Source organism: Cuculus canorus, chromosome 27 (genome assembly GCF_017976375.1).
Source record: "Cuculus canorus isolate bCucCan1 chromosome 27, bCucCan1.pri, whole genome shotgun sequence".
Taxonomy (NCBI): domain Eukaryota; kingdom Metazoa; phylum Chordata; class Aves; order Cuculiformes; family Cuculidae; genus Cuculus; species Cuculus canorus.
In genome coordinates, this window is record NC_071427.1 from 6,835,865 (window position 1) to 6,854,650 (window position 18,786).

General features: G+C 64.1%; 1 protein-coding gene across 1 annotated transcript; it reads right to left on the reverse strand.

The window, feature by feature from the left end:
• Positions 1-3,966: 3,966 nt before the first annotated feature.
• MIDN (midnolin) lies at positions 3,967-18,577 on the reverse strand. Its single transcript, XM_054050387.1, has 8 exons — positions 18,240-18,577; positions 16,206-16,425; positions 14,948-15,035; positions 14,591-14,653; positions 8,834-9,220; positions 8,449-8,581; positions 7,832-8,128; positions 3,967-5,354 (listed from the first exon to the last, which is right to left on the reverse strand). The coding sequence occupies exons 2-8, from the start codon at positions 16,415-16,417 to the stop codon at positions 5,092-5,094; spliced, it is 1,443 nt and encodes a 480-aa protein (XP_053906362.1). The 5' UTR covers positions 16,418-16,425; positions 18,240-18,577; the 3' UTR covers positions 3,967-5,091.
• Between the last annotated feature and the right edge of the window lie 209 nt (positions 18,578-18,786).

Below are 18,786 nucleotides of genomic sequence, written 5' to 3' on the forward strand. Positions count from 1 at the left end.
TCGTGTGCACACGCATGCACAGCAGCTGCATATTGTGCATGCACACATGTGTGCAAGGATCCAGGGATGTGTGTGGGGCACAGGGTGGTTTTGGGGAGTGCTGTGGGTCTGGGAGGGCCGAGCCGGCCGGCGGGGTGGGGTGAGACATTCTTTGCGGCACTTGTTATTTTATCTGCTTCAAAGTCAATTCCTGGAATGTTTTTAATTCCAGGATACATCCCTGCGCCCGCAGCTCCCGCCCTGGCCCCCACTGCCGCCTCCACGCCTCACACCGTTCCCCACACCATGGCCGCCTGCCCACAGCCCAGCCCTGCGGCGGCACAAGGGCTGGCACAGGGGGTTCATCCCTTTGGAGGACTCTGAGCCCAACTGCGGTGCCCAGGGAGCACCCATGGGTGCCCCGGTCCTCAGGATGCCCCCCACGCATGGGCCAGGGTCCACCTGTGTTCCCAGCTCCTTGTGCACAGCTGTGCCAGTGCCATCTCTGGGCATGGTTGCTGGGTGCCCCAGAGAGTGGGGTGCGGCATCTGAGGGTCTGCAGGGCTGGGGACTCCCTCTCAAGGAGGGAACACACTCACAACAGCAGAGAGGCCTGGCAAGCAGGAGGCAGCCATGGAGTCCCAGTGCCATGGGGGTGCAGCGCTGGGCACCCCATGCAGCCAGGAGTTTGGTGTGCGAGGGACTGGCTGTGCAATGGGTGTGCAAGGGGTTGAGTGTGCAAGGAGCTGGATGTGCAAGGAGCCTGGGTGTGCAATGGGCAGGTGTGCAAGGCGCCTGAGTGTGCAAGGCACATCTGCCCTGCGTACCTGCGCCGGGCGTGCCACCATATGCTGCAGTGCTGCGGCGTGGCTGGCGCAGTGGGTGTGTGCATCGACCCACGGGTGAGCTGGGAGGGCCGTGGGAGCCGCCAGGCGCTTGCCCGCCATGGGTGTTTCCTGGCGCACCCTGTGCTGCGGGGGCTGCGCTGGAGGGGGAGCAAGCGCCCACGCACACCCACCTGCACCCGCTGGCCATGCACGGGTGTTGGGGCCTGGCTCCCTCCTGCTGGCACCCACAGCTCGGGGCACCCCGCTGCGCCCCGGCTGCACCGTCGCAGGCAAATATTTGCCCCTGGCTGGTAGCCAAGGCCCCACTGTGAGCGTTGTGGGTGCTGGCTGCACTCGCCCTGCCGTGGGTGCACCCTGGGGTGCTGGGGGGCACCTGTGTCCCCGCTGGGAGCTGCCACCCTGCACGGCTGAGGCCGGGGCATGGGGTTGGGGGCTGAAACACAGGGGTGGGAGGGGAACATGCCCTGGCTCACACATGTGTGCAACCAGACCCCACCACGCTCCCCCCAGCACCCCTGTGCATGCAGATCCATGCACACCCCACTGCAACCCCTCCCAGCACCCCCATGCACGTAGCTCCATGCTCCCCCCACTGCAAACACCCCCTTGCAGCCCCGTGAACCCCTGCCCTCCAAACCCCCCTGCTGTGCAGCCCCCACTCCATGCAAACACCCAGAGGGCTGCACTCCTGCTCCCCTGGCGCTGCAGCGGGCACCACACCAAAGGCACAACACTGGCGCTGACGGATTGCTCTGGACTGGAAGGACTGAGATGAGCGTGGGCCTGGCCCTGCAGCAGTGCTGGAGGCGCTGGGAGTGGCAAGGATGGGGCACAGGGAGTGCAAAGTGCTGGGCTGGGCAGCGGGGGGCTCTGCCCGGCTTTGCCCCAACACCAGTGACCTCCCACCGTTATCACTGCATCTGGCAGCCCCAGGCACGGTGATGTCACCACTGTGGTGTGGTGCGATGTGGCGCCCTGTGTCCCAGCTTGCCTCCTGCCACGCCACAGACACCTCCTGCGGGCGCCAGGGCCACGGCATGCTGTGCCACGCCGGCCTGTGCCATGCCGAGCCACGCTGTGCTGTGCCAGGCCATGTGGTGCTCTGCTGTGCCATGCTGTGCTGGCCATGCCGCGCTGTGCCGTACCGTGCCATCCTGTGCCATGCAATGCCATGCAGTGTCAGGCAAGGGGTGCAAAGGGGTGTGTGAGTGTGCAAAGACACTGGCGTGAACATGCACATGTGCGAAGAGGCCTATGTGAGCGTGCACACGTGTGTGTGTCCCCCGCGTGTGCTCGTTCCGGCAGCCATTGCCTTAAAAGGCCTCTCTGTGTGCCGCGGCACCCCATGGCTCCTCTTCCCGTTGCCAAATTTGGCCCTGGCGGTGGGGCCGGGGAGGCTCGGGGGGGGCAGCCCGGGGCTTGCTCTACCCGAAATGACGTCAAAGCGGGGCGCTGGCAGCAGGGCGGCACAAGGCACCGCAGGAACCTGCCGGCTTCCTCTCCCGGACACCGCTTCCTCTGGCGCTTGCGTGTCCCAAGGGGCCTAGGGTCCAGCTTGGCCCCCCTTGGGTCCCCCAGTGCTCCCCCATGGGAAGAGCCACAGGTCCCAGCTGGGCAATCCTGACCCATCCATGGGGTGCTGGGTCCCCCAAGGGGGTTCTGGGTCCCCTGTGCCATTCTGGATCCCCTATGGGGCTCACAGTCCCCTGTGAGGCTCTGGATTTCCCCTCACCCCCGGCTTTCTCCCAACAAGTACTTGAGGTGCAGGGACAGGGACGAGGCAGAGGAGACGCACATGGGGTGCAGAGAAGGTGGCAGCCACAAAGGGCCATGGGGTGGGGGACAATCTTGCCCCCTCCCCAAATACCAGCCCCACAGCTCAGCCCCGGGCAGCAAGGGGACTGTGTCCACACACGCTGCCCCACTCATGGCCCCCATGACACTGACATGTGTCCCCAGGTGCCGTCTCCACCCCATCACCTTCCCCAGGGTGGAGGAAAATTGCTGCTGCAAGTGGGGAAACCGAGGCACAGCCATGTCAGGCACTGAGAATTGATTGAACAAGGGTGGCAACGGGTTCACAGCCACCAACCCCCCCACCCAGGCCCACAGCCACCCCACTGTGACGCAGCAGGGAGGGTGGTGACACCCATGGCCAGCCCAGCTGGTGGAACCGGCAGAGCACAGCAGGACAGGACCCGGCTGGGAGAGCTGGGGTTGTTCAACCTGGAGAAGAGAAGGCTCCAGGGAGACCTTAGAGCAGCTTCCAGTAGGGAAAGGGGCTCCAGGAAAGCTGGGGAGGGGCTCTGGATCAGGGAGAGCGAGCAGGGATGGGACAAGGGGAACGGTTTTCAGCTGAAAGAGGAGAGATCGAGAGGAGATATCAGCGAGAAATATTTTGCTGTGAGCGTGGGGAGGCCCTGGCCCAGGTTGCCCAGAGCAGTGGTGGCTGCCCCATCCCTGGAGGGGTTCCAGGCCAGGTTGGATGGGGCTTGGAGCCCCTGATCCGGTGGGAGGTGTCCCTGCCCATGGCAGGGGGTGGAACTGGATGGGCTTTCAGGTACCTTCCAGCCATTCCAGGATTCTGTGATCAGCACCCGTGTGTGTGCACAGGGTGTCAGGGCTGCATGTGCACACATGGACGTGCAGAGCTCGCCGGTGTGTGGTCACGCATGAGCACAGGGTGTTGCGTGTCCATACATTGAACGCAGGGCCCAGAGCTGCGTGTGCACTCAGGGATGTGCAGAGCTCCATGTGTGCACAGCTACACGTGTGCACAGGTATAGGGGTTTGCACGGCCACACGTGTGCACAATAAAGACGCAGGTTTAAGACTTTAAGATACTTCAGGCAGGAGGAAAGGATCCCTGCCCGCCCCCTCCTGCCCTGCATGGTGACTCCAGGCACGGTTGCATCCAGACTGCCCAAATTTATTGTCAAAAATAAAAAATAAAATATTAAAGACCAAAAAGCCTCTCTCTCCCCCCCGCCCCCCCTCCCCAAAACACACAAAAAAGACTTTTACAGACAAAAAACACATCACATGGGGTTTCTATTTGCACAGCTCTCCTGACCAAACATAAAAAAAAAAAAAAAAAAAAGAAATCAAAGTCAGACAAGAAAAAGGATTTCTACGCCTATGCAAGACTATGTCAGTATTGGCTCAGTCGGGTAATTAATGTCTATAAATATTAGCCCCACAGCTCGCGGGCAGCCATGACCGAGTACTGGGTTTATTTATTCTTTATTTTTTTTCATGGTTTTTTTTGTGGGTTTTTTTTTGGTTTTTTTTTTCCCTTCTACTCCTTTTTTTTTTTTTTAATTTTAAGTTAAAAAAAAAAAAAAAAAAAAAGAAAACCCCACCCCCCCAAGTGGCGGGGAAGGAGTCCAGCGACTCGGAAGTTGGTCTCTGCCACGGAGGGAAGGCGCCTTTTCTTTTCCCTCCTTAAAATAAAAGTAAATCCCACCCAAAACAAGCCCCGCCCCCCCCCCCCATCACCCCAAGGTTGTGGCAGCGGGACTGGCGGTGCCCAGGCACACGCATGAAGATGAACACGCATGAACATGCATGAACATTAATATGCATGAACACGCGTGTTGTCCCCCCCAAAAACACCTAGGAATGGAGAGGGGGGGTGTCCCAGCCCTGCAGCTGAGCAATGCTACATATAGAAGGGAAGGAAAACAAACGGCCCCCAAACCTGGGGAGGCCCCAGCACCTCCAAAAGAGATTTCATCTCCTCCTGCCTCCACCGGGGCGGGGGGGGTCGAGAGAAGAGACTGGGGGGGGTTGGAGCCCCCCTTGCAGCACCTCTCTTCACAGCAAAGCAGCAGCTTCCATATCCCCAGGGACTCCCCACGGGTGCAGGGACTCCCAAGGGGACCCTCCATGGGTGCATACACCCCTTGGGACCCCCCCATGGGTGCAGGGACCCCCAGCTCCCACCCAGGGAAGATGCAGGAAGGCAGCTCCTGCTTGCTCCATCTCTGTCCCCCCCCAGATCCACCCAAGCCTGGCAGCAGGGGGGGTTGAGGCTGCTCCCCGCCCTGCCCAGTTACACCCCCTCCCTTAAAACGCTTCTCCGGTGCAGGCAGGGTTGGCCCTGAGGCATCCGGTCGCAGGAGCTGGCAAACCTAGAGGAGATCTGGCCCATGACAACAGAAATGACACCACCGCCAGCCGGGGCGGCAGGAGTGCCCCCCCCCCCCCCACACCCCCCCCCCGGCAGAGTCCGCAGCCCCGGGGAGCACCCCCGGGCAGGGCTCTATGCTACGACAAACTCCGATTTCATGTCTGCCTTGACCTCTGGCTTCCACACCGAGTCCTCGAAGTCCAGGTCCAGGCTGCCCTCGCTGGAGACGCTGCTGTTGCTGTTGGTGCGGCTGGACTTGCGGTTGGGCAGCCAGTGGTACGGAGCCCGCGCATCTCGGCGAGCCTTCCGGCGCAGCCGCTTCTGCTGCATCAGCAGCTGCAGCCGCTCCACTTTGCAGCGCGTCGCCCGGTTCTCTGTCTGCCGCAAGCGGTCTCCTGCAACAGCAAAGGTGGCAGGGAGTCACGGGGGGCTGCCCGTGGCGTAGCACTGGCACGGATGCACGGACACTCCCAGCACCAGCACATATGATGCATGGACACCCCAACCAGGCCATACCACAGCACCAGTATGGATGCACAGCACCATTACGGATGCACAGATGGCACAGCACCAGTAAGGATGCCTGGACACCTCCATCATCCCACAACACCAGTGTGGCTGCACAGATGCTCCAAAAGTAGGGTCCCCACGGGAAGAAGCCCCTTTCTGTGATGCTTTGTCAAAGGGGGGACGTTTTCCCAGTGAGGGAGGAGCAGTGCCCACGCAGCCGCCCCCTGCGCCATGGCATGGCGGCTGGCTCGGGCCTGGTCCCACTGCAGTACGTGGGAGGGCAAACAATTGAAGCTCCAGAGGTGGGCTTCAACACAGAGGAAAGAAGTAAAAAGGGATCCCGCTCCAGAACAAACTTGGCCGGGAATGTGGGTGGGGCTGGGAGCACCGAACCCCCATCTGCAGCTGCTGGGAAGGGTTCTCAGGACATGGCAAAGGGGGCAGAGTGGTTTTGCTTCTCTCCCGCCTCAGTTTCCCCCTGGAGAGGGACAGGGTGGCACCATCAGCACTGGGCGCTGCTGCTCCAGGTGCCCCACAAGAACCCAGGGGGTCCAACCCCTCGTCTCAATGGCAGCTGGGATCTCACAACGCTCCTCCCTTCCTTTTAGAAAGAAATGTTTTGCTGTGAGGGTGGGGAGGGCCTGGCCCAGGCTGCCCGGAGCAGTGGTGGCTGCCCCATCCCTGGAGGTGTTCAAGGCCAGGTTAGATGGGGCTTGGAGCAACCTGATCCAGTGGGAGGTGTCCCTGCCCGTGGCAGGGGTTTGGAATTAGATGATCTTTAAGGTCCCTTCCAATCCAAACCATTCCATGATTCTATGACATGGACCTAGGGGTGGGGACAGAGCCTTCTGAGGGCACCCCTGGAGCAGCGGGGCAGCCCCACTTGGCCACCACACGCTTGGATATGAGCCCCAGAACCCACCAAACATTGAATGCTCCAGCAAGCCCCGTTGGAGGCTGGGGGAGGTTTTGGTGTTCTCCCTCCCCTTGCTGGGAATTCCACATGGGTACAAAAGCACACAAAGGAGACTGGGGGGCCAGGCCAAGCAGGAGGACTCATTACACTGAGCCGGGGGGAGGGGAAACGGACGGACAGGTATCCCCCCACCAACACAACCTCCTGCGAGGTGTAGGTGGCCTCGGGGTAAAATTGGCTGTGTCAGAGCCCTTGCCACATCACCGAGGGCCCAGAGCCTGCTCGGACCCCCATGAGTCAGAGGAGAAGGAAGAGAAAACTCAGAGGGAAAGGGGAGCACCCCCCCACTCCAGCACCAGTTTCACTTCTTTTCTTTAAGCAAATTGCAGGGGGGAGGACACGGGGTGGGCGCCTTCTGGCACCTTCTGGCCTCAGGGTGCACAGGTGTGCACCCTGCAACTGCCCCGGGGTGCTGGAGCCGCCCTCAACACCCCAAAGGGGTCCAGGCCCCAAACCAAACGTGCTCAGGGTGTTGGGTTTGCAAACTGGGGGGTGGGGCAAGAAGCCAGAGTCTGAGGTCCTCCCCACCTCCCCAAAAATCTCCAGCCCTCAGGAGGGACCACCCAGAGCTCACAAGGGAGCGGGGACAGAGCCAGGGGCACCTCAGCCGCTCACCCCCAACCACAAACAGTCAATAAGCCCACAGCAGTGCCGAACCACTCTGCAGGGTTCGGCAGCCAGAGCAGCACAGGGGTCCCCAGGGGTGCTGATGTCCCCCAACTCTGCAGGGCAGGAGCAAAACCTCTCCCCTCGCGCAAACCCCAGGAGGGGTGCAGAGCCCTGGAGTGCTCCAGCATGCGAGGAGAAGTGAACGAGTGGTTGTTACAGGGAAATATTCCATATATTACATACGTGATTCCAGCATCAGGCTCCGTGGGGAGCAATCCTGTACAAAAGTGGGGCTCAGCTCTGCCCTGGGCGGCTGCGCAGGCACCCTAGCCCCAAACAAACACCAACAGACCCAGGGGCAACAGGAAGACATGGGATCGTGGGATGGGTTGAGTTGGAAGGGACCTTAAAGACCACTGGAAGGTATGGGAGAAAGCAAAGACCTCAAAGATCTGTCCAGCTGGGCTTGATGATCTCAAAGGTCTTTTCCAGCCTAGTGATTCTATGATTCTATATCCAGCTTCATCCCCTGCCATGGCAGGAACACCTCTGCCACCTGGCAGGACCAGGCTGCCAAAAATGCCAGATTCAAGTGTGCCAATGAAGGGCCAAATATTCAAGGATGCCAAAGAGGGGCCAGATCCAAGCCCTGGCAAAGCTCCCATCACTAAGCCCCTGCACCAGGCACTGTGGCCGGTGATGGTGCCCCAGCACGCAGCAGAACCCCCTGGCACTCCCCTCCCACGCGAAGCACCAAAGGAGCTGGGCTGCGCTTACCGCTGGGCTTGCACATCCGGATCTGGCTTTGGCACTGGACGACTGGGTGCAGGGGTGCAGAGGCGGCGGCTGCCGGCAGCGGCTCTGAGGTAGTTTTGGTGGCGAGGTCCGGGGATGCTGGAGGCGAGGAGGAAGAGGAGGAGGAGAACTGTGTCTGGCATCGGAGCTGAGTCAGGGACTGGGGCATGCCCTGGTAGTGTCGCGTGGCGCTGAGGAGGTCGTTCAGGATCTGCAGGATGGTGCCGATGTCCCGCCGCGGCCGCCCGCTGCTATCCTGGCAGTTGGGATGCAAAGTGCCTGAATGGGGTGAGGGGAAAAGAGGAGGGGAGTGAGATGAGCGGCACCACCAGAATTGCAGTCTCCGTGGCGCTCGCAGCCCCTAGCATCATTCCCGAGTCCCCATATCACTCCCCAGTCCCCTGTGTCACCCCGTCAGTGTCACACCTCAGCCCTCTGCATTGCCCCAGTCCCCATGTCATCCCTCAAACCCCCTGTGTTGCCCCCTCCAGCGTAACCCCTCCAGACCCCATGTCACCCCCTAGTTCCCATGTTACCCCCAACCCGTGCATCAATCCATGCATCAGTGTCACCCCCCAAGCAGGCTGAGCATCACATACCAGAGAAGGTCCCTGAGAAGACCCCAGGGGCGTGGTTGACGAAGCTCTCGATGACCGCCCCGGGTTTGCGGGATCGGGCCGGGGGGGCAGGGCTGCTGCCTGGGGAGCTGCTGCCACGGGGGCCGCAGTCCACCTGGACAGGCACAAGAGACACCAAATCAGCCACCAGGCATGGGGCACTGGGGTTGGGGGCACACGGTCCTGCTCCAGTCCTTCCACCCCCTCAAAACAGCTGGGTCAGGCCAGGAGAGCCCCCAGCAGGATAGGGTGGTCCCGCACACACACCACCAGCCTGTTTTACTGGGCATGGCCACAGCAGGGCTGGGGAGTGCATGGCTTTGCTCCCCTGCCCCAAAGGCACCAGGAGCCCTCGTTCCCGACTCACCTCTGAGCAGGAGGAGACCATGCTGCTGTTCACCGTCTGCGTGCTGGCCCCGTGTGACCGGAACATCCCAGCAGTGACGGGAGCACGGTGGGGGGCGTTACAGTACATGGGGGGGGGCGGTGCAGCAGGCGTGGGGCTGGGGGCTGGGTTCTGCTGGCACGTGGGCACCACAGGGATGCGGGCAAAGCCAGAGCCGGTACCACTATGCAGTGTCCGGCAGTGGGGGCTAGCGGCAGCCCCTGCCTCGCCGCGGCTGGCGATGACATGCCGGTGCTGGAGCTGCCCGCTGCTTTGTTGAGCCGCCAACTGGAGCTGCACGAACATCATGTGGTCACCCACACGCAGGGCCAGCGTCAGTGGAGACCGACCCGACAAGAAGTCATTGACCTGGGGACAGAAGAAAGACACCATCAGCCCCCATGTGCAGCGAGCACCCCCAGAGCAGGCTCCTGTCCCCGTGGGTCTCGCACTCACAGGACAGTGGCAAAGAGGTCACCCTGTCCCCACAGGCCTTCCCCAAGCCCTCAGCCGCACCAGGCTGGCAGCCCGGCCATTGTCCCCACGCAACCCCAGCCCAGTGCCAGCTCAACCAGGTGCCAGCGCCTAGGCTGGTTCTTTTTCTCCCCTCCCTGCTTTCGCCCTCCCTTCATCTTCCCAGCACAAAACACCCGCGCCCGCCCTCCCCGGCAGTGAATGCGCTGCTGCCAGGGTGCTGCCGCCAGCATCCGCCAGGCAGGGGCCGCAATGGGGCTGCCGCGCAGCTGCACACCCACCCCCGGGGCCAGCCCAGTGCCAGCACAAAGAGGGGTGCAGGCGGGGTGCACAGAGAGCAAACTCCTCACCAGGAGGATGGGGAGTGGGGGCAGGTGAGGACATGCCAGGTCCTTGCCATGCCTGCTGCTGTGACTTGGGGTTATCAGGTAGGAAAGGCAGGGGAGGGCAGCCCCCCCCCCCCCGCCCCGACAAATGCAGCCCGAGGAGGGGGGGTGGGGGCAGGCCCAGCAGAGCGGCTGTGCAGGCAGGATTGGTTCCTGCCCACCCCGCAGGGCTCTGTCAGGCAGGTGATGGAGCAGCTGCAGTGCAGAAACAAGAGCAAGGGCTGACCCTGCCCAGGTCGTGGCTGTGGAAGGGGGGGGAGGAGGGCAATCCCCAGCACCTGCTGTCCCTCCCCCAATCACTCAGCCCCCCCCAGGACGCATAAATCATTCGACATCTGTGCCAGGGAACAGGGGAGGACCCCTAGCTCCACCGAGCATCCCCCCACATTCCTGCGTGGAGATGAGGCAGCTGCGAGCACCCCCCTGCACTTTTGTGTGTTGTTCTGGGGGGTGGTTTGTGCCTCTTGCCCCTGCTAACCCTTATGCCTGGCTGAAGGGCGCAGGCTCACGCCCAAGCAGCACTGTGGGCAGGACACCGGGTCACAGCTAATGGGGATGACGCCACCACCGCCCCCCCCAAGCTGAGCTATTCTAGGGCACAGCAAGGACTGGCTTTCCCAGCCTGTCACGTGCAGCACCGTGCAAGGCTCCTGGCACACGTCACCCACCCACACCCCCACCGGCACCTTTGGGGCACAGCCAGCACCCGCCGCAGGATGAGGTCCTGAGTGGACCTCTCCCCCCTGCTCCCATCGCCTCCCTGGCACCTCTGCAAAGCACAGCCCCCCCTGGAGCCTCCCCAGCCCCATCCTGGCTCCCGCACGCCCTGTTCCAGCGGAGGCCGGTTCTGAGAAGCCGTGGGAAAAGCAGCTTTAAAAATACCAGCAGCAAAGCCCCGAGCATGTCAGGCGGAGGCTGCAGAGGAAGAGGTGGGCGTGAAGGAGACACTGCAGCTCTGGACACCGAGGTTACGGGGCGAGGGGGCGGGAGAGGCCAGAGAGTGTGCATATAGGCATGCGTGTTCACACGTGTGTGCATGCACCCAGGGAAGCATCACTCCAGCCCCCATCCTGACCCACGGCTCAGATTCTGCCTCAGTTTCCCTGCCCAGAGATGGACACATGCCTGGCTGGCAGCTCCATGTCTCCCCAGCTCCATCCCAGCCCCACAAACACGGCCTCTCGTCCTCACCGCCTCAGCCACAACAGCCGTGCTGGCATCACCAATACAGCCGTCACGACTCCCGGGACAGGCAGCAGCTGCCCACGGCGCCGCATGGCTGCTGCACCCCCAACCCTGCTGCTGCTCTTGGAGCTGGCGTAGGTGGGATATTTCCCATGGGACACAAAAATCAGGATCCCCCAGAGCCCCGAACGGGGGTCTACACACTGCTTCCAAGCTGGGGTGTGGAAACTGTGTTTGGGCAAGGGGATCAGCCCCCTCCTGCCACACAGCAGAGCCCCACACCCAGGACGAGCAGGGAAGTTCTCATCTCTTTCCGCTCCAAAATCCTGAGTAGGGGGCCTGGGCCAGTTGCAGCCCTCCCAGCACCACCCTGTGAGCAGGAGGAGGCAGCCAGGGTGGGAGAATCCACCCCAGACCCTGCCACCCTCCACCAACATCAGCGGCCCTCACCGTGCACCGAGGGCTACCCCGGGGGAGCCCCAAACGCTTCCCTGGGGCCTCCCTGACGTCAGCCCCGCCGGCACCTGAGGCCGCCTCCCTGCTCCTATCTGACTCACCCCTGCCTGCATCCTGCCTGACCCCTCGCCAGTGCTGAGAGAAACCAGAGCACCCCAAAACCCACATCGAGCCTGTGCCACTGGGTGCTTCCCAAAAAACACACCCCTCCCTCCTCAAGCAGGGCGTTCCACGGCACCCCCCAAGGCAACCAGGGGCTCAGTCGTGGTGCTGAGCCAGCTCAGCCCCTGCGGTGCCTCAGGCAGGGCAGCCAGCCCAGTGGGACCAGGGCTGTAGGGCTCCCAGCGCCCGCCCCCACGCCACTGCCAACCCTCACCCCCCACAAAACCAAGCCGCTCCAATGCAAACACGTCCCACCCAGCCGCCTCCTTGGCCGCCCACGGCTGGTGGGGAGCACCCCGTCCCTCCCAGCTGGCTCTGCCATGGGGACTGGGACAGCCCCACCGGGGGGGCTGAGGCCATTGGGTCCCCGAAGCCCCCCTGCCCAGGGGTCTCCAAGGACCTCGGAGGGGATGGGGCTGCACCGTGCTGGGCTGAGGGCCCACAGCGATGGGGCAAGCGTCTCCCGGCTGCTTCTCAGAAACGCTGATGACTCAGAGAACGCCACATTCCTGCCTTGCTCCAACGCATGGTCCCATGTCACCCCAAACCCCAGACACCCCCAGGCCCCCCTCCCTTCCTGGCAGAGAGGGGGAGCTGCCCCAAACCCAGAGCGAGGAGGGCAGGACCCTACATAAACACACTGTCCCACTTCAGTTCCCGGCAGATTCAGAGAGGAAAGGCCAGTCCAGAGCCAGGACACGGCGGGAGGAGCAGGAAATGCCCCTCCGGCCTCTGCGGGCTCGCTCTCCAGCCGGGTGCGGCTGCAACGACAGCTGGGTCCCAGCACCATGCCTGGAGGATTTTCCATGCCAAGGAGGGCAGAGAGGCAGAGCCCCTCAGCCACATCCCTCGGCCCCAGCGCAGAGCAGGATGCGTCCCTGTCCCCTGCCACCCCCACAGAGAGGGCATCGGGAAGGAAGAAGCTGTGGCCGCAGGCTCCAACGCCAGCTGCCTGTTCAGGCTCAGCCGTGGGCACAGCTCCCTGGAAAGCGGGGGCAGCCATCCAGCCTGGCAGGCGGAAGGAAATGCAGTGAGCTCTTCCAAGAAGACCCCGTGCCGCTTGGCTGAAGCTCAGCATCACCTCCTGCCCGGCAGCCGCTTCCACCCAAGGCACTTTGGGTGAGGAGGGGGTGGCAGCGCCCTGGCCCCCCCCTGCCCACAGAGGAAGTCGGCGCAGCTCGCCCTGCGCTGCTGGAGGATGCGTGACGCAGGCAGAGCCAAGCCGAGCAAAGCATGAATGAGAGGAGTGGTTTCCTGCACATCCCCCCTCCTCATCCGTCCGCCCCCCCAGGTGCTGGTGGTTCCTCCTGCACAGCCCCGGTTTCCTGAATCACCAACTTGGGAGGAACCCGCGGTGGGCAGGGAGAGGCACAGAGCTGCTTCCCACTGCCAAGCCCCTGGCCTGCCTGGCACAGCGGAGAGGGGAAAACCAGGCAGCATGGCACAGCTACCAGCCCTGGCAGTAGCCCACACACTTCTCCTCCTCTTGGCTAGGAAGCACCACGGCCACCCACCCCAAGGCGAGCATTTTGAGGCCAGGAGCAGTCGCCCCCCCGCCCAAGACGCCGACTCCAATTCCCCCCTGCTCCGGGCACCTTCACTGGCTTCTCTGGCTCTACTGGTCTCCAGTAATTCCCACCACAGTGCTCCACCAGAAACTGCAGCCCTGAGGCCAGGCCTTGCACTCAGACTCTCGAGCTGGGCTGCCAAAACCAGCCCCCTGCCACAAGTCTGGACCCTGGATGAGCTGGGATGAGCAGCACCCCGCAAGCAAACCAGGCTCTGCGAGGACCTTGGCAGGGGAAGGAGCCAGGCTCTGGCACAGGACTCCTGCTCCAAGCTCACCCCCTTGGCTCACACAGGGTTAAACCAGCTGCAGAAAGTCAAGGTCACCCTGAGCAGCCAAGGGCACCAAAGGTCTCCACCATATCCCCATGGGGGGCACAGGCGTGCCCCCTCCAGGCCCCACAGGGGAGCGGCACAGCATGGGGCTCAGCCCCTTCAGCCCCTTCTCTAAATTCAGATTAGAAAAGGAAAAAAAAAAGGAAAAACCCAAACCACCTTTTCAAAAACAATAAGCTGCAGCATCAGCTGCAAAGGAAGGAAGGAGTTGAACAGCAATAATAAAGAACCTGAAAACAAAGAAGCCAGGGCCTGCGCGGCTGGGGGTAAATTCCACCTTCATGGCAGGCGGCCGCACGCACAGCGGCAGCGGCTCCCCCAGCCTGGGAACACTTCCTCCCCACACACCACGGACCCCCCAGTTGCCCATCCCACCCCCCACGCTGGAGGCCACCCCGAAACTTCACAGTTAATTCTAACCATGGGCCCCCACCAACATCACCCCCCCGCATTCCCTCCTTGGCACCCCAGCCCAAGGCCACTGAGGGGGCCAGAACACCCCAGCACAAGAGATTTCTACGCCCACCCTGCCAAGGACAGCTCTAAGGAGAAGGGGAAGAGGATTCTGGGTGCTGGGAGGAGAAGCCGGGCTGTGCAGCCCCCCCAAGCCCCTGGTGCAATCCTACTACCTTCTGCTCCACCAGAAACTGCAGCCCTGAGCCCAGGATGTGTACTGGGACCCCCAAGATGGGCTCCCACAGCTCTGCACACCAGCTGGTATGAAGCAAACTGGGCTTGGTGGGGACCCCCAGCAGGGGAAGGAGCCGGGTTCTGGCCCATGAGGCAAGCAGCCAGCCCTGCCCATGCACCGCAGGGTGGATGGTTGCAGAGGGAGGGTGCAGCCCCCCACCCAGTGCAGTGCCCTAGGCCACCAGGCTCCGACAACGACCTGCTGCGTGACCTTGAGTGAGTCACCTCACCTCCCAGCGCCTCTGCCCTCGCCGGGGTTGTTTGGGCTGCGAGTGCTGCAGCGTGGGACCTCCCTTGCGCCCAGGATGACTGTGCCCGCCCCAGGCGCCACCCTCAGTGCTCCCAAGCCCTTCTGAAGGTAAAACCTCACCGAAGAGCTAAACACCAAAGCCTTTTGGGGAGGGGAAAGAGGAGTCAGGTCACAGCAGTCCCTCCCCACCCCCTCTCTTTGTCTCTGGGGGTGCCCCAGAATGGAGCCTCTCACCTGAGTTTCAGTTAAGCTTTCCAGAGCTTGCATCACTGACTGTTCTGGCCTGGATGCCTGGGACTGGAAAAAAAAGGAGGGGGGGCGGGGAGTTAACATTACAAATGCAAAGAAAGAGGGGGCGTCTGTGCGGCAGGAGGGGAGGGATGACATGTCACTTCCACTATTTCTACACAAGCCCTGAGAAAGCAGTGAAATATTAAACCTGCTGCCGTGCCCAGCCCAGCGCGGGCTGGAGCAGCGGAGCCGCAGGGCTGCCAGCACATCCTCGCCCGGGGCTTTAATAATAGATGGGGACGAGTGGGAGGGTGGCAAGGAGGGAGCAGCAAGGGAAAAAAAATAAAGAAGAGCATTTACCATCAAGCCGGCCTCCACAGTGGGCACCAAGGTCAGCTTGCTTCCTTCCACGACCCCCAGGTCCTGCAGTTTCCCAGAACTGAGGCGACTGCGGGGGGGAAGAGATGCCAAAAGCAAGGTCAGCGCTGCCATCACCGTGGGGGGATGCCAGACGCAAGCCTGGCTGCTCTCAAGGGACCAAGTCCCCTCCAAACACCCCTCTTCCAGGCAGAAGGGGAAGCTGGCATCATGCTGTTCAGCTGCCCCTTCCTTATCTGTGCCCCTGCACCCGTGGGGGGGGGGGGCTGCACATGGTGCTGGGGTCTCCCCTCTCCATTCATGGGGGGCTGGAGCAGGTTGAGGGGTGCACAGCAATGGGTCAAAGGGGGCAGAGAAGAGCCAGGGGCTTCAGGTCACAGGAAACCTGCCCGCGGTGAGGGTGGCAGAGCCACTGGGACCAGCGTGGGGTGGAGGAGGTGGCATGGGGGGGACATAAGTCCTCGGTGTCCTCCCCCCCTTCCCTTCTACAAGATTTTAAGTTACTCCAGGCCGGGGCTGAGCACAGCTTGGGGAAGCCCAGCCTCGCTCGGGGGGGGTTGGGGAAGAGAGGCACACACGGTGCTGGTGTCCCCCCCTCCATCCATGGGGGTTGAGGGGTGCACGGTGATGGGTTAAGGGGGGGCAGTGAGGAGCCAGGCACAGGAAAGCTGCCCATAGCGGGGGAGACAGAGATGCTAGGACCACCGTGGGGTGAGGGGGGCGGCACATAAATGCTGGATGTCCCCCCATTCCCTCCTCCAAGATTTTAAGTTAGTCCAGGCCGGGGTTGAGCGCAGCCCGGGGAAGCCCAGCCCCGCTCGGGGGGGGCCGCGCAGCCCCCTCGGCCCGGGCAGACAAAGGACCCCCCCCTCCCCGACGCAGCCGCCCCCGGCCCCCCCAGCGCTGGGGGCTCCGGAGGGGGCCGGGCAGCGGCGCCGCCGAAGTTGCAGCTCAGAACAAAGGGCAGGGCCCCCGCGGGGCACGGCCGGGGCCCCGCCGCCCCTCAAAGGAACCCCGGCAAGGGCCGAGCGAGGGGGGAGGCGGCTCCGCTCCCCCCTCCACGGCCCGCAGCCTTCGCCTCGCCCCCGCCCGCGGCCCCCCGGGCTCTGCCGCCCCCCCGCCCCGAAGCCCGACCCGCGGAGGAATGGGGCCAGGCAGGGGGGGGAAGGGGGCGGGAGCCTTTGTGCGGGGCCGAGCCCTGGGCGAGGGGGGATGCGCCCCCCCCCCAGCCGAGCCCTACCTCTCTTTGTGCAGCAGAGCCAGCCGCTCCTTGGGCACCTTGAGCCGCTGGGACAGACGTCTCTTCAGCCCCTCCACCGTCTCCTCGGCGGGCACGGAGAGCTCATAGCGGGTCCCGGTGGTGGTGTTGATGTAGAGGTTCATGTGGGGCTCGTTCGGGACCACCTCGCAGGCGGGAGCCCCGCGGCTGCAGCTCCTGGGCTGCGGGTCCATCCGCCGACCTGCGGGCGGGGGGAGCGCCGGTCGGTACCGGGGGGGGCAGGAGCGCGGAGCGGGGGGGGCGGACAAAGAAAGGGAGCGGGGCCCGCCGTCCCCACGGGAACTCCGGAGTGAGTCCCTCCGCTTTGAGTCCTCCGGGAGGAACCGGGGGGAGGGCGATCCCCGCGGATAAAATAAATGATAGTTGTAAGAAATCTATCAAGATCTGCTGTTCTCCTCCCCGCGGGGTGAGGCGGCGGGGGAAGCGGCTTTGCCTTGCCCTGCCTGCTGCCGCCTCCTTTCTTTCTCCTCTCTCCGCCACTCGGCTCTTTCAGTGTAGGGTTTGCAGGGGGCGGGGTGCGGATCCGGAGGCCGCGGCGAAGGGCGGGGAGGGACGCGTTTCGCTCCCCCCTTTTTTTCGCTCGAAGGGCCGGACCCGCCGAACCGGCAGCCGCCGCCGGGAAAGCGCGACCGGGCGAAGGGGGGTGGGGGGTGTAAGCGAGGGAGGGGGAAGTTACAATGTAGCAACGTCCCGTGGGCGGGGCCTCTCCCTCATTCACTGCGCCGCCTCAGCCAATGGGAACGCGCCGAGCGCTCGGGCGGCCAATGGAAGCGAAGCGCCGGCTCCCCACGTGGGAGGGCGGCCCGGCCGGATTCCTCTCCGCCCACGCGGCCGTGCGGCCACGCCCCCCCCTCCCCGCGCGTCCTCGCGCCGCGCCTGGGAGCCATTCATAATCCCGGGCCGCACAACAAAGGGCCCCGGGGGCGGGGGGGGGGGGGGGGGCTCCGGCAGTGCCCAGCACCTTAGAGAGCCCCCCGGTACCGGCATAGCCCAGTACCTTGGTGGCTCGCCCCTTTTCCCGCTCCCCCTCCCAGTACCGGTAGTGCCCGAGACCCCCAGCACCTCCGCGAGGTCCCCAGTACCGGCCCCAGTAGCGCCCAGCACCCCGGTGGGGCCTCCATCCCCCGGTACAGAGGGGTGAACGGGGGACACAGGCAGCAGCGGGGGCGATGGAGCGGCCCCTGCATCGGAGGAGAGCGCTGGGGGGCGGGGGTTGGGGAGTAGGAGCCCCCGGAGCCGAGTGACGCGGGGCCGGCGAGGCGGAAAGGGTGGGGGGGGCGGTACACGCAGAGTCACCACGGCCGGTCACACCCGCCCGGTCACACGCACCCGCCCGGTCACCCTCCCAGTGACGCCGTTACAGCTACCGGGAACTGCCCCGACATGGGGTCGAGCCCCCCTGCCCCACCCCCCAGTCCCACAGCGGGGACCCAGCAGCCCTGTCCCAGGGTGGGGGGCACCGTACACAGCGCAGCCCCGGTACCGCACCGACGGGGCAACTTGGGGGGGTGGAGAGGGGGCTATGAGTCAGCAAAGCGCGGGCGCCCTCTGCCGGCCCCGCCGCGCTTCTCCTCCGCCCCGGGAGGGGTCCGTGGGGGCCGCAACGGGGTGCGGGCAGCCCTTACCGAGACACCGGGGGACACGGAGCGGACCAGCCCGGGCAGCGCCCCGTCCCGGTACAGCGGGGCTGGGGGCAAGGGGCTGTTCTCCAGGTTGAGGGGGGTTGAGTGGGGCACAAACCTTCCCCCGGCGGTCTCCGGTAACCGTAGCGAGGGGATGGTGAAGACCCGGGGGTCCCGGTGGGTGGGAAGCGCTCCCGGAGCCCAAGACCAGGAGGTGGGGGGGGCCTCTGCCGTGGGTCCGTCCCCCCCGGGAAAGGGGAGCCATCCGACCCGCTCCAGATTCGGCTCGGGAAAACGGCCTGAGCGCAGCCCCGGTGCGTGAACCCCCCCATCCCGGTCCCCCAACCCGGCTTCCCCCGACGGCCTCACTTACCGAGCCCGGAGCGCTGCCCACCCTGTTCTCCGGCACGACTGGAGCTCAGCTGCCTCCGGCGGCAGGAAAAGGAGAAAGAGACCCAAAAAAAACTTTCCGGGGGGGGCAGTGGGGGTGTTTCGGTGCCCCCTGCCGAGCGCTGGGGCCGGTCTGAGCGCAGCCCTGACACGGAGCTGCCAGGGAGGTGCCGCAAGTTTTATCCCGCACCGCCCGGGGTGGAGCCTGGCGGGGGCAGGGACCGCGCTGGCCCCGCCGCCGCGGGACCCGCAGGTGACACGGCTGTGCCCGCTGCCGGGGGACCCTGCTCCCCGCCCGGGATCCTGAGCCCGTGGCCCCAGCTCAGGTTCCCCTTCTCCTGGTCTTGGCTTTTCCCGGGGTCCCAGCTCAGTGCCCCCCTGCTCCCAGTCTCGGCCACCCTATATGGTGGGGTAGTGGCTATGCCCCCCTGGGGGTCCCATTCCCAACCCCTGCCACAGCTCCTGGTCCCAGGGTCCCAGCTCAGGTCCCCCTGCTCCCGATCTCAGTCCTCCAGGCAGGGGGTCTCCAC

Bases quoted from the DNA above. Each gene is read 5' to 3' on its own strand.
- MIDN (XM_054050387.1), bottom strand. From the start codon at position 16,417: ATGGACCCGCAGCCCAGGAGCTGCAGCCGCGGGGCTCCCGCCTGCGAG. The intron at 9,221-14,590 runs GTGAGAGGCTCC...TTCTGTCCCCAG, and splicing joins AAAGCTTAACTGAAACTCAG to GTCAATGACTTCTTGTCGGG. The intron at 8,129-8,448 runs GTATGTGATGCT...CACCCCATTCAG, and splicing joins CTTCTCAGGGACCTTCTCTG to GCACTTTGCATCCCAACTGC.